At 41.4% G+C, this 15,191-nt stretch overlaps 1 protein-coding gene across 2 annotated transcripts in view; it reads right to left on the bottom strand.

Annotated features, from left to right (window-relative positions):
- Positions 1–13,859, bottom strand: part of Nsrp1 (nuclear speckle splicing regulatory protein 1) — a 33,200-nt gene extending 19,341 nt beyond the window's left edge. Inside the window, exons 1-2 of one of the 2 annotated variants that reach the window (XM_005349505.3) lie at positions 13,608–13,859; positions 12,287–12,380 (exon numbers count right to left, since the gene is read on the bottom strand). In XM_005349505.3, coding sequence (XP_005349562.1) covers positions 12,287–12,380; positions 13,608–13,627 — 114 coding nt within the window. In that variant the 5' untranslated portion in view covers positions 13,628–13,859. The other variant, XM_013347472.2, reaches the window with a different exon arrangement.
- Positions 13,860–15,191: the final 1,332 nt, after the last annotated feature.

Here is a 15,191-nt window from a genome sequence, read left to right as displayed (position 1 = left end):
TCTGCATATATCCCTGCGCACCAGAAGAGGGCACCAGACCTTACTATAGATGGTCATGAGCCTCCACGTGTGGTTGCTGGGACTTGAACTCAGGACCTCTGAAAGAGCTGCCAGTGCTTTTAACTGCTGAGTCAGCTTTCCAGCCCCAAAAGGCTATTATTTAAAAGAAAGAAAGAAAGAAGCCAGGTGTTAATGAAAATGCATCCAGGAAGTAGAGGCAAAAGAATCACTCTTGACTACATAGTATATGCAAGGCCAACCTAGACTTTACATTGAGATCCTGCTACAAAAAACAAAAACAGTGGGGGCTAAGAGAGATGACTTAATAGGAGCACTGAGTACTCTTCCAGGGAATCCAGGTTTAATTTCTAGCACCCACATGGTGGCTTAAAATCATTTATAACTTTAATTCCAGGGGATCAGTTGCCTGCAAGCAGTATACAGAAATACATGAACATAAAATAAAATTTAAAAATAGCAAAAGATGCATTTTATGTTACATATTGCAATTTAAAAAGTTAGTTGTACATATATGCCAAGACCAAGTGGGGTTTATGTTAGTATATAAAAGAGTGGTCTCACTTTAGGAAAATTTATCAACGTAATCCACAATAGTAACAGATACTGGAAGAAAAAAAAAAAGACAGCTAACAAACTTTAATGCCTAATACAATTTTTTTTGGCTGTCCTGGAACTCACAGAGATCCACGAGCCTCTGCTTCCTGAGTGCTGGGATTAAAGGCGTGCACCACTACCATCTGGCTTCCTTTTTTGGGAGGAGGGTGGTGGTATTAATACAATTTTTAAGCACTCACAATTATTGGAAAATTTTCACTAACTTATCTTGTGTTTCCGAACACTACCAACTTCATGGCTTATAAAGATTTATACTGGCACTGGGGTGTAAGTGGTATACAGACACACATGCAGGCAAAACACCCTTACATGTTAATAGAAATGAATATATATTAATTATTGTGCTGTAATACAGTTCTGTAGGAGAGGCTTGCCTACCATGTGTGAGGCCCTCAGTTTAATCCCTAGCACTATAGAAACACTATACCAAATCAAGTAGGTGTTATACGATAAAACCAACAGCAAGCATTCTTCTAAAATCAAAACTTAGGAAATAATGTTCCTAAGAACACATGTTAAAAACTAAGAAAGCCAAAGATCTCAGAAACGAAAAGCAAGAATAAAAGAATAGTGAAGAGCATCAAAAAAAAAAATTGACAGGAAAGCAAGAATGAGTTCCTTTCAGAACACCAATGTTAGTTTATCACAACAGTCGGAGTAAACAGTGTGCTAACCATAGCCTGGCATGGTGGGAAATGCCTACTCCCAGCACCCAAGAGGACAGGGCAGTAGGATCATTCAAGCCCAGTAGTTTGATTTTTTTTTTTTTTTGAGACAGGGTTTCTCTGTGGTTTTGGATCCTGCCCTGGAACTAGCTCTTGTAGACCAGGCTGATCTCGAACTCACAGAGATCTGCCTGCCTCTGCCTCCCGAGTGCTGGGATTAAAGGCGTGCGCCACCACCGCCCGGCAAGCCCAGTAGTTTGAGATCAGCCTGGGCAATATATGGAGAGCCTGAGAATTTATCTCCAAGCAAGCAACCATGAACGCAAGTTAAGCAGGCAGTTTTGAAAGCTCTGAAGTAAGGCAAATACAGAGTTGTAACTCTAGTGTTTGGAAGGCTGAAGCGGGAGGGTCACAAGCTTAAAGTTAGCCAACACCCATGGAAAATCAAAACAGATTTCCAAAACACTCCCGCGGATCTTGAAGGCCATATAAATATACAACTGAGGCATAACATTAAGATGCCCCAAAGGACCCTGAGCATTGACGCGATACAGGAGGAGAAACTGGCAGAGCTGTAACTCTAGGTCTGAGGTACCATAGGCAGGCATGAGACAACATGAATACAATCCACTTTGTCATCAAGTCTGGGACTTCACTAGCTCCAAGTGTTGACATAAATCTCTCCATCAAATCATTAGCTGTCAACTAAGATAACAGACTTCAATGGCAACAAAAGAACATAAACCTTATAGAATTAATTCAGAAAAGTTACTATCAAAACTGGCTGGGATGCAGCTCACGAATAGTATATGCTTTGCACATACAAGGCTCTGGGTCACTAAAATATGTAATAATAATTAAACATTTTTAAAAAGCATGGGGCTGAGGAGAGATGACTCAGTGGGTAAGAACAGTGGGCTGAGCCGGGCGGTGGTGGCGCACGCCTTTAATCCCAGCACTCGGGAGGCAGAGGCAGGCGGATCTCTGTGAGTTCGAGGCCAGCCTGGTCTGCAAGAGCTAGTTCCAGGACAGGCACCAAAGCTACAGAGAAACCCTGTCTCGAAAAAACAAAACAAAAGAAAACCCCAAAAACAAAACAAAACAAAAAACACTGGGCTGTTCTTCCAGAGGACCTGGGTTCAATTCCCAGAACCCACATGGCAGCTCACAACTGTCTGTGACTCCAGTTCCAGGGGATCGATAACCTTATAAAGATAAACATACAGGCAAAACAGTAATACACATGAAATAAAAATAAATTTAAAAAAGCAAACAAACTGAGATTTTGTCATTGTTGTTACTATATGATATGACTTTAATCTCCAGTTTTCAGGCAAAAACATATGTTACCCATAATGGACAAGTTATGTCTGAAGAACTAAAAGAAACCATTTCTAAAGAACTAAAGAAAAGTATGAGCAAAGTGTTTCATCAAACAGAGACCAAATTATCTCAACAAATTAGAGATAGAAATTACTGTAAGGAAGGAAGGAGAGTAGGAGAGAGAAAAGGAAGGAAAAAAGCAAGAGGAAGGAAGATAGAAAATTCTGGAGTTGAAAAATACAAACACTATATTGTGCATTAATTTTGGAAGGGAAATTGTTTTTTTAATTATTTTTGTTTTTCGAGACAGGGTTTCTCTGTGGCTTTGGAGCCTGTCCCGGAACTAGCTCTGTAGACCAGGCTGGTCTCGAACTCACAGAGATCTGCCCACCTCTGCCTCCCTAGTGCTGGGATTAAGGGTGTGCGCCACCAACACCCGTCTGGGAATTTTTAATTTGCCCAACTTGGGTCTATTTGGTCAAAAGCACATAGATACAAACAAGACTCACAAAGTAATTTTATTTATCTATAAAGCTTAAGATCAGTGTCACTCTCCTCTGAGAGGTACCCCTAGCTCACCGTCTTTACCCTCTTGGCACTGAGCACAACTAGGACTCTGGTCACTCTGCCCATTTTTGAACATCTCAGCAGTCTAGTGCATCCTTGTCTCCATTTTGTTATGCTTTCTTCTCAATGCTGGACAAGATTTTTAGCAAAATTTCAGAATTAAACACCTCACTGTTGCTATTTAGACACACCTAGTATCATGAATTTAGTAGGAATTTAGCAGTATATGAGAAAACAACATTATTAGCTGTCATTGGAATAATGTATATTTCCTGACATTTTCATGAATATGATATACTTTCTATCTATATAAAACTGTCATTTATTTGAATGATACAAGACTACATGCAGAGCAATAGGAAATTATCTTATAAATGATGAAAAGCTACAGGTACATCAATTCAACTCTATTATAATGCTCAGCTAGATTAAAATTTTTATTTGTCTTATCATCGATTAGCCAAACAGGCTTCCATCCAAAATGAAATTAGCTTTTCGTTATAAACCATAAATGATAAATGTAGGTTTTTGGTAATTTATGAATTTTAGAAATGTGGTTTTTATATCTTGACCTAAACAAGTATTCTACCATCAAGTCTACCCCCAGTCTTCCACCAGCTTACTGTTGTACAACATCTCAGATAGCCCAGGCTGGTCTTTAATTCTGCTGTGTAGCCAGGGGTAGCTCTAAACTTCTGACCCTAATGCTGGAATTACAGGTTTGTGCCACCGTGCTTGGCTATAGTTTTTTTTTTTTTTAAGGCAAGGTCCTGGAACTTTCTCTGTAGACCAGGTGGCTCTGAACTCAGAGATTCACCTGTTTTTGTCTCCTGAGTGCTGGGATTAAAGGCAAGAGCCACCACCGCCCAGCACTGGCTACAGTTCTTCTATCTAGTACAATTAAGTATCTGTAGTCTTAATTAGTTTTGTAAAATCTATCCTTACTTATTTATCCTCTTCTGGTGTACACTGGGTATAGTGTTTCTCCTACAGTATTTATTCAGTGCTTCCCATCTTGATGAAAATGCTCAACAAGTAAAGGACCATACCATGGCTTCTGAGTGAGTTTATACGTGAAATATACACACAAACACACATGTGTATCTAAGAATAAATTTTAGCTTTCTGGTTTAACTTAACATTAGTTCAGCTTTGTTTTGACCCTAAAACAACAATTTTCAGCTGTATATAGCTAAATTATGCTGTAAAACTGGATCTCATGTGTACATTTTTGCTTAGAAATAAGGATTTTAATTGGTAAGATTGAAAGGAAAATTTACTGAGCTCAGTAAAATAAGCAAGTACTTATCATGGATAAACATCTAAAATGAAGTTTCGTGTTTAATCTGCCTTCTAACATATGGTTTTATGCTATTAGCCACAAATTATGTCGTGACACGTGACATATTTGTTATCATGGGTACTTCTGAAAAGAACCACAGGCCAGGCATGGTAAAACCACTTGTAATACCACTTGTGCTACTCAAGAAGCCAAGGCAGGAGGATCACAAGTTCAAAGTCTGCTAAGTCAAAAACAAGAAAGACGAGAAGGGAGAGAGAAAGGAGTCACAAGTGACAGGCTGTGGGCCAAGTTCAGCTACCTGTGGTGTAAACAGAATTGCATTACTGGGCTGAAGAGATGTCTCCGTGGTAAATAAAGCTAGCTCTACAATCATGAGGACCAGAGTTCAGATCTCACATAGTAAACTGGGCACCTGCACAAACCTCAGCGCTGAGGGATGTGGGTAAGAATTGCTGGGTCTTGTTGGCTTCTAGCCTGAGGTTCAGGCAGATCCTGTCTCACAAGAAACAAATGGAGACCGACACAAGAGGGCACTTGGCATCTGTGGCCTCCACCCACAGACAGTGTGTGCACTGGGAAAAAAACAAAAAACATCATAGGAAGTAGCTTTGCTCTCAATTCTGAAGGGTGACTACAGTGTGGACATGTAGCGATGTATGCAGAAAACTTTCACTGTGAAGAAAAACAGCTGTAGAACTAATACCACAGTGGTGTACTTTGCATGGAAACAGAATTAGGTGAAAATGCTAACAGGCATCGAAGGTCAAAGCGTTAGATACAACTAGATTCAAGAACTGAGGAGTGATAAAATGATTAGAACTGTGTTTTACAAAGATCAGACTGACAACAGTATTTAAAATGGATATAAAAAGAAAGCAATAAGGAAAATATTTTTAAAAGCCATCATTATTATATTTTATTATTATATTTTCCTTATTGCTTTCTTTTTATATACATTTTAAATACTGTTGTCAGTCTGATCTTTGTAAAACAGTTCTCAAAATGGCCAGGCGGTGGTGGTGCACGCCTTTAATCCCAGCACTCAGGAGGCAGAGGCAGGCGGATCTCTGTGAGTTTGAGGCCAGCCTGGTCTACAAGAGCTAGTTCCAGGACAGGCACCAAAAACTACAGAGAAACCCTGTCTTGAAAATAAAAAAAATAAATAAATAAATAAAATAAAATAACTCAAAATATAGGCATAAAAAAACTGGTAACGAAAGGACTGAAAGAAAGAATAAACTGGGAAAATTGTAACAAACACATTGGTATGATCAAAACCTACTCAGAAGGCTGGACAGAAGATCAGAACATGCTTTCTTACTCAGGGGCAAGAACCTCTCACTTCCTTTGCTATCTTCTTGCCTCTAATAAAAACCAGTAAATATTCCTACCTAGTTCAGATTTTTTTTTTTTATTTTCAAGACAGCGTTTCTCTGTAGCTTTTGGTGCCTGTCCTGGAACTAGCTCTTGTAGACCAGGCTAGCCTTGAACCACCGCCCAGCCTAGTTCAGATATTTTTTAAAAAGACACATAAATACAAGTACAAAACTACCACTTTTCTATGCAAAATTAACCATGGGGCTAGGAATGACTTGGTAAAGTGACTGCACCATTTCAAAGGTGGATGCATCAGCCTCACCTGTAACTCCACTGCTCTGATGACAAGGTGGGAGGCAGGAAGAGAATTGCTGGGAGCTGGAGAGTCAGCTAGCCGTGTATGTGACAGTAAACAACAAAGAGCATGCCCCAAATAGGGGCAGACAAGAACCCACATCTCAGCTCCTCTCACCCCCACATAGCTGCTTTGGCATAAGATGCATCCACACACGCATACAGGCCCTCAAAGATAAAGAAACAAAACCAATCCTAAATGTAAGTACTTCAACAGCACAGACTTCATGTGCTAGTGCCCCCTCTGCTGGACCACTGGAGATAAAGTATGATCTAAGACAGGACCTTTGTGGATGAGCTGTGAGAAAGCAAACAAACTAAAAAGCAAGAGCTTTGCTTTGCGGTAGCTTTTCTCCAGCTGGATCTAATGCTCTTCTGGAGGGAATCCATAAAGTCTCTTTTTATGTATTAGGAGTACTCTAGAAATTTTATGGCTGTTTAAACAGCTGCTTATGAAAAAAAGAGGTTTTAACATGACTTAGACTTCACAAATATTTAATCTTTTCTCTGTACAAAGAAAAACTGGAAAGAAGCAGATGTTTTTTATAGGCATGTAAACTATTATGAGGAACAGTTTTACACCCTGTTCATTAAGAATTAAACTATAACTCCCTTGTCAACTGCTGCTGGGGAGGTTCCACCATTAGAAGACCAAGATTAAGAGGATGCCAGGGTTATTTCTCCCTGTGTTCCTCCCTCCCTAAACACCAATCTCTACAGTGGTTTCAGATTCTTCTACTATCTAGATAAGCCCAGTTGCCACCAGGTATCTTGGTCCCTAGGTCCAAAGCCCATCCTATCCCTCCATTTGTCAACTACTGCTTCTTCCTACTGCTGCTCTCGGGTCACCTCACCATTCCCTATTTGGCTCTCAAGTCTTCTATAACTCACAGGACCAAAGTTCCCTATGGAATGGAGGGAGGAAGAAAGCTAGAGCAAAATGGTCCATGAATCTCTCTTTGACCCTAGGGTACCCTGATTCAGATACCACCACCCTCATTTCACATCAGAAAAGAACCAGCGGAGCTTCATGTTGCTTTGTTTACACTGCATGTCAGGATGATTTAAAGTAAAAAGGAATGATAAACCACCTAAGCTTTCTGTAGGCTCTGCAGTAAATTATCTGAAAGAATGCTTTGTGTATTAAAACAAGCCACAGGCAATTCAATGGGAAATAGTCTTTTTTCAACAAATACTGTTGGAAGAACTGTATGGCTATGTGCAAAAGAATGAAATTCAATCACTACTTCAGACAACAAACAAAAGTTAACGCAAAGTTGATCAAAGACCTATATTTAAGAGCTAAAACTACAGAACTCTTAGAAAACATTAGGTAATGTTTTTCCGATATATGGCACCAACACACTAGCAATGGAAGAAAACAAAATGCCTTCCTCAAAAGTGAAATTTCATCCTACAAAGCACATCAACAAGAAAATGAGGACAACCATGAACGAAAAAAATTATTTACAGCTGGGCAGTGATGGGACACACTTTTAATCCCAGCACTTGGGAGGCAGAGACAGGTGGATCTCTATGAGTTTGAGGCTAGTCTGGTCTACAGGTTATGTTCGAGGAGAGACAGAGGTGTTACATAGAAAAACTCTGCCTCAAAACACTAAAAACCAAAACAAACAAACACGACCAAAACCAAAAAGCAACAAAAAGGGAAAAAGAGATTTACAAATCATTTATCTAAGAAAGCAATTGTAGTAGAATACACAAAGAACTATTATAACACATGTAAGTGCCAACCTAGTATTAAAAATAGGTAAATGATATGAACAGACATTTCTGCATCACTGTTCATCAGGAAAATGTAAATCAAAACACAATGAGGTGTGCCGCTAAAAAGCTATGTTACAAAAGAAAGCTGGGTGAGGTGGCACCCACCTTTAATCTCAAAAAGATATTGGGGGTATTGGAACTTTTACATAACACTGATGGGAAAGCAAAGTGGTGCTGCCTCTTTGATCATTCCATACATGCTAACACATAATTATCATATAAACTAGCAATTCCATTTCTTTTCTTTCTTCTTCTTGAGAAAGGGTTTCTCTGTGTAGCTCTGGAGCCTGTCCTGGAACTCTGTAGACCAGGCTAGCCTCCAACTCACACACAATCATACATACATACATACACACACACACACACACACATACATACATACACACACACATACATAAAATAAATAAATGCAATTTAAAAATTAAAACAGAAGGGATTGGAGATTTATCTCAGTGCTTGTACAGTGCTTGCCTATGAAGCACAAGGCCCTGGGTTTGGTCCTCAGCTCTGGGGGGTGGGGGGAGGAAAGAAAAATTAAAACAGAAGTATATGGCATATAGATTATATCACAGTATTTTCTTAAAAAGGGGATAACTGGGTCAATGGGATGGCTTGTCAGGTAAAAGAGCTTACCACACAGCCTGACAACCTAAGCGTGATCCCCAGAGCTAATATAACAATGGCATGTGGTGGCTTGCATCTGTAATCTCAGTGCTCCTCTGGGCAGATGAGAAACAGGCAGGAGAACTGGCCAGAGGTCACTTCTACAAACTGAAGAAGAGAACCAACTCTTGAAAGCTGTCCTCTGACTTGTACACGTGCAACCTGGCAGAGGAAGGCTCACACTCACCTTTTTATTTATTTGTTTAAGGAGAGGTGGGCATGCGGAGATGGATCAGAGGGTTAAGATACTTGTCACCACATCTGACTACCTGAGTGTGACCCTGTTACATAACTAACATCTATGTGCCATGGCAAGAGTATGTCCACTCACATACTCGTACAAAATAAATAATTATAAAAGAAACTTTAAAAATTCCAATGAGTAAATCTAAAATTGCATCTACTTTTCCAATGTGCTGAAAAATCCACACATTGTACGTCAACTCTCTTCCCCTGCACCCTGTGCTAACCCTAGCAACTAGAACAGCAATCTTAGAGCGGGGCTGGCCAAAGAGCTCAGCAGGTGAAGGAGCTATGCCAAGCCTGACAAACCTGCAGTCAATTCTAGGAACCTGAGTGACGGTGGGAACGGCTGACTCCGAGCTGTCTTCAGACTTCCATGCATGTGTCATGGCACACGTGCGTCCACACATACACAAAGTAAAAAATATAAAATAAATTCTTAATGCAGTACTCAGCCATCACGTTCCTGGTGAAGTCTGTTTGTTCCCTCTGCTTTCCTCTACCCTGGGAACAAAGCTTAGATCTCCATCTCCTATCTGAACTACCATAGAAGACTTAGAACAAGCCTGGACTCTAATCTCCTCTCCTCCCCACTCCCATTTCTTTGAGACAAGGTTTTCTTTCTTTCTTTCTTTCTTTCTTTCTTTCTTTCTTTCTTTCTTTCTTTCTTTCTCTCTTTCTTTCTTTTTTCGTTTGTTTTCTCGAGACAGGGTTTCTCTGTAGCTTTGGAGCCTTTCCTGGAACTAGCTCTTGCAGACCAGGCTGGCCTCAAACTCACAGAGATCCGCCTGCTTCTGCCTCCCGAGTGCTGGGATTAAAGGCGTGCGCCACCACTGCCTGGCTGAGACAAGGTTTTCTTATTACACCAAAGTCCAGGCTGCCCTCAAACTCTTGACTCTCCAACCTTAGACTTTCTCCCCTTCTGTGCTTCTCAAGATGAACACAAGGTAAAATGGGTGCCATCCCTATGCGAACTAAACACAGTACTCAAAAACTACTTACAATAGTCAAGTTGACATTTCACACAGCAGGGCAACATATTCCACAATCTGGCCTCAACCTCTTAAAACCTCACTGCAACAATTGTTTCTCCAAGCATTCTCGTAACATATTATTCCACAAAAATGCCCTATAATTTATGTTCTTTGTTCTCTCTCAATTGAAATGATCTCCACCTTTTTTCACTCAAATCTAAACCAGCTTTGAAAGCTGTTTAAATAGCTATTCCTGCATAGTGTTCCTTCAGCAAAGTAATTTTGTCTTCGATATTTCACTAACATTTAAGTGCTCGATTATTAAAATAAAACAAGAAAAACAGGAAAAATGTAGATTTGAGAATCTGATGGACCCATGTCCAAATTTTATTATTACATTTATTTACTTATGTGTGTGCATGTAGGCAACACAGGTGGAGGAAGTCAGAAAACAAATTAGAGTCAGTCCTCTCTATACCACATGGGTCCCAGACACCGAGCTCAGGCTTGGCACCAGACGCCTTTATGGGATGAACCATCTAGCTGTCTCCTGTATTCAAATCTTAATCTTGCCATTGACTTATTAGCTCCACGGAGTAGTAATGGAAAAATTTCTTAACTTGTTCCAACTTCAACCTCATCTGTAAGATGAAAATAATGTATATATCACAGGATAGTCATAACAATCCAAGTATACTAGGGACATAGGAATCCTCAGTAATTTTTTTCCACATTTCCGTCTGCCTCAGTGTTTACTTGTGTCTCTACTACTGAACTCTAAACTGGTGGAAAGCATCACTATGCAGATGGCTTTCAATTTACGAGGGAGTTAATTCCTGAAAAGTCTAGTTATCCTAAGTAAAAAACATCTACTATTGCTGGGTGCTGTAATACATGCCTTTAATCCCAGCACTCAGAAAGCAGAGGCGGAGACAGGCAGAGCTTTTTGAGTCCAAGCCCAGCATGGTCTAGAGTGTAATGTTATACATTAGGTTCCAGGCCAGCCAGGCTAGAGTGAAACCCTGTCTCAAAACAAAAACAAACACCACCACCAAAATATATTGACTGCACCTTAACCTCCCAAACACAATCGCTTGGGAATGCATTGTACTGTAGATAGGTTATTCACCCCCAAGATCCCATGGCTGTTCTCTACCTGTGTGTAGGAGAGTATTGTACAGCTAGTCCAGGAAGCCCAAAATTCAAGTACACCTTTACTAACTGTGCGCTGCTTTTGCATTATCATAGAGCAAAACCTCATATGCTGAGTCCATGTAAGGCTGTGAGCATCTATTTATGATGCCCACCCCCACTATTGCTATATACAGCTATGGAACTAATCAACTCTTGACAGGCATGCAGCATATGCCTGGTTCCTAGGACCTGGAGGGAGATAAGGGCAGTCAGTCTGGGCTCATACATCCTGAGTTCTAGGCCAGCCTCTGTTATACATGGAGCTCTTGCTTCAAAGCAAACATGCAAAACAAACTGAGCTAGTAAAATTTTCAAGTTTTATATGTAAATTTAATTTTTAAAATCCACAAAGTAAATATAATCTTTTTATTTCCAAAAAAGGGGGCAAAGAATACAAAATATCTACCTGTACTTATAAATAATTAGAAAATCTGGAAGAGATGTTATTTTCTGCCAAAAGCAAAAGAGGTGACAGATCAGTCTGATCCAAGTGTCTTTAAGAAACATAAACAATTTTAATGTTAAGTTAAGCACACACGGGAGCTGAAGAGATGTCTCAGAGGTTAAGAGCACTGGCTGCTCTTCCAGAGGACCCAGGTTCAGTTCCCAGCACCCACATGGCTGCTCACAATTGTCTGTAACTTCAGGATCCAACCCTGTCACGTAGACATTTATTCAGGCAAAACACCAATGCACGCAAAACTAAAAAGAAAAGAAACGATAAGCACACACTTGGGGGCTGTTTTTGAAAAAAATAAAAAACACCTGGGTTTCAGAGGAAACTACTACTTTGGCTGCTAAAATAGAAAATGTTCATAAAGATACTACAGTTTTATCAAAACTGTATGTATTCAATAGCTCAATTGTAACAAAGCAATTGCATTTAACAGGCACTGAAGGAATAACTACAAAAACCATTTCCGCACAAAGAAACTGTCATCCTAGATCAGTACACATCAGAAACTAAGAAAACTTCTAGGAAGCTGCTAGCATCCTAGCTCACACCTCGCTATCAGAAACAGCATCGCTATCAGAGTCTGGGAAGAGTGCACAAAACTGTAAGTAACTAAGTTAGCGAGGGGTGGGGTGTGGGGGGAGGAGGGATTTTAAGTCGTACGGAAAATAAGAGCAGAGCTCTCTTTAAACAGCCCTTTTGAAGGGTCTGTAAATAATACTCCAAAACCAAGGGGAAGAACAAATCTACAAGCAGTTTTAAAAATGTTCTCCTGATGTAGGAGTAAAAGTATGGGTTTCCTTACCTCATCATCATCATCAGAATCATTCCCAAATACAGACGGTTTCTGCAAAACTCGGTGCAACGGCTGTGTTTTCTTTGGCAAAAGAAGCCCATACCTGCATATTTTTTTTGAAATAGAAATCACACCATTATCTTTAAATGTTAAAACATAACAAATCCACTGCTTCTTCCGGATGAATTTCCCAAATTAAAACATAGTCATACAACCTATGAACACAATAACGGATTTGTTGTTTTGCAGTGACCTCGAGATTCTAATGTATCATGATTTTATAATTATTTGTCTACCTGGACCAAACTCGAACATTGTTTTTACTACGGAAGAGAAGTAAATGAAGACTACGGGAATGTTTTACCCAGTGAAGTGGCAGTAATCTTTAACAGACACATGTTAGAGTCTGCTCTTTTCAAATTTGCTAAAAAAACAAAACCTGGTCTCTGGCTGTTCCCACTACCGTGGACTTCCACAGTTTATAAGTTCTTGATAATGAATCCACTTAAACTTTTAAAAGAAGTACTGGGAAAGCCAAGCAGAATGGCTAGTTCCCGTTCGCCGGTTAGGCTCAAAGCAGAATGGCTAGTTCCCGTTCGCCGGTTAGGCTCAAGAGCTTTTGTCTGCGGGCGCGTCACCACAGGGAAAGTTCCCCTCACCAAGGACCGAGCTCGCTTTGTCTAAGAGCCTTTGAGAATCATCAGCAGATTCAACTCAGCTCGTTTCTCGAGGCTTTGGCTTTTAAAATGCAGAGGCCACGGGACGTGGCAGCGGAAGGTTTACACGCCCAAGGGAAAACCTCCGGGCACCTTTACAGTCTTTGTGTCTTTCACGGCAGCGAACACCCCGGTCTCCTAGATGCCTACCCTTTTCTGTGGCTTCTCAGCACCACACTCCTAACACAGGAGGGAGGGTGGGAAGCAGGCCTTGAGCTTCTGCCCTGGAGAACGGGGCCTCTAAGGAACCCAGGAGTTTCTCTTCTCAGTGCCCCTGAGCGCATCCAACCGGGAGAAACTCAAGCGCGGGGTAGGAAGCAAGACTGAGGGGCCTCAGACCGAGCTTTTGGGAAATAGAAAAGTCTCGCTCTCTGCCCCTCAGCCTAACTTCCTTTATTTCCTCACAAGTTTCTCAAACTTCGGGCTTGCATCCTGGAAAAATGTACGGGTCGGGGGTGGGGACTCTATGTGGCTCGGGATTCCTCGCCTTCTCCCGCTTCTAGCCCTGGCGGCAGCGGCCCTGCACTTCCGGCGACCTCTGACGTCTCAGCCTAAAGACTCGGTCTCCCTGGCTGCTTACTCCCCAGCCGGACCCTATCTCCCGCATCACTCACTGCCTGCCCGGGATCGCCATCTTGTTCCCGTCTCCGCTGGACGTGGCCGACGCGGACGTGACGCTGACGCCGACGTGGGTACGCGCACTTCCGGTGGCCGGAACTCGGTTAGCGGCGGGTTGTTTGCACGACTTTGGGACGCCGTGTCCTACCGCTGAATTTTGTTTCGCATCCGACTAGTGGTGCGGAAGTCGACGATCGGAGGGGACGACAGAGTTGGCTCGGGAAGCGCGGTCCTGGGACGAGCCGCGTCACGGGAGATAGTATTAGAATCAAATCCAACCGCGCGCTGCTGCGGCTGCTTCCGGACCGCGTGGGGGTGGGACCAGCAATCTGAATTTTAATGAGCTTCCAAAAGGCTGCCTACAATCCCTCGATGTTTTCCTTCTCAGCTGTGCAATGTAGCTGGCCAGTGAGAACTGATTATTTTCTTCAAACAGGCTCTTGCTATATGACCCCGACTGCCCTAGAACTCAGATCCTCCTGCCTCAGCTTTCGGAATGCTGGAGTTGCAGGCCCTAGGCAAGAACTGAAATTGTTTTAACAATACTGATGGTGCCACTAGTCAAAGGGAACAGCATCAAAACGGAGGCTTTTTTGCATCTTTATTTGAATCAGTCTTGCTGTGTAGTCCAGAATATCCTCCTACTTCAGCCTCCTGAGTGATGGTTTGCCAGTGAATTTTAAAATAACAACAAAACCCCTCTGGCCACATTTCGTCTGTGTGTCCACCATTCTAAACTAGTCATAGAACATTAAGAAACCAGTCACAAAAAGGTTGTTAAGTCTGTGCAATTGTTTCTTGGTTCTGCCTTTTTTTTTCTCATATATTTGGAAGTTAAATGAATTTATGGGATGGTATCATTAGGAAGGGACGCTGAGGTCTGGATTTATCTTTCGAAGGTAGAACGCTTACCTAGCATCCTCAGAGCCCTGGGTTTGAACTCTAGCCCTGCAAAAGAGATGAGAATGACCCTCTATTCATTCCTGTCTTGTTTTAGTACAACTAGCTTTGTTTGGACTAATGTTAGTATAGTATGTCTTTTTATCTTTTTACTTCAACCAGTTTTAACCTACTTGTGATATGTTTATATTTATGTTGAATTTCTTGCTGATAGCATACAGCCGAGTCTTCCCTTTATATGCACTGTTTGATAATCTCATTTTAATTTGAATATTTAACTATTTTCATTAAAGTGATTATAAACTCACTGGTACTTGCTTTCCATTTTCCTCATGTCCTTTATCCACTGCTTACTCCCAGGCATATTTTGCCTTGTGTATTAGTAGAGATTTTTTTTTTTTTAAGCTAGGATCATGTACACAGTGTTCTGCCCGCATGCATCCCTGCAGGCCAGAAGAAGGCACTAGATCTCATTACAGATGGTTGTGAGCCACCATGTGGTTGCTGGGAATTGAACTCAGGACCTCTGGAAGAGCAGGCAGTGCTCTTAACCACTCAGCCTCTCTAGCCCTGCAATGAAGACAGAAGTGAACTAGTCCAGGGAAGGAAGCCCATCACCGCCATACTCGTGAATGTGTAACTCTTTCCTCTCTCTTGGGCTTCCTGGAGTCATACTTGAG

This window comes from Microtus ochrogaster, chromosome 7 (genome assembly GCF_000317375.1).
Source record: "Microtus ochrogaster isolate Prairie Vole_2 chromosome 7, MicOch1.0, whole genome shotgun sequence".
Classification (NCBI taxonomy): domain Eukaryota; kingdom Metazoa; phylum Chordata; class Mammalia; order Rodentia; family Cricetidae; genus Microtus; species Microtus ochrogaster.
The sequence above is the reverse complement of the archived record's forward strand: the minus strand, read 5'-3'. Positions and strand labels throughout refer to the sequence as shown.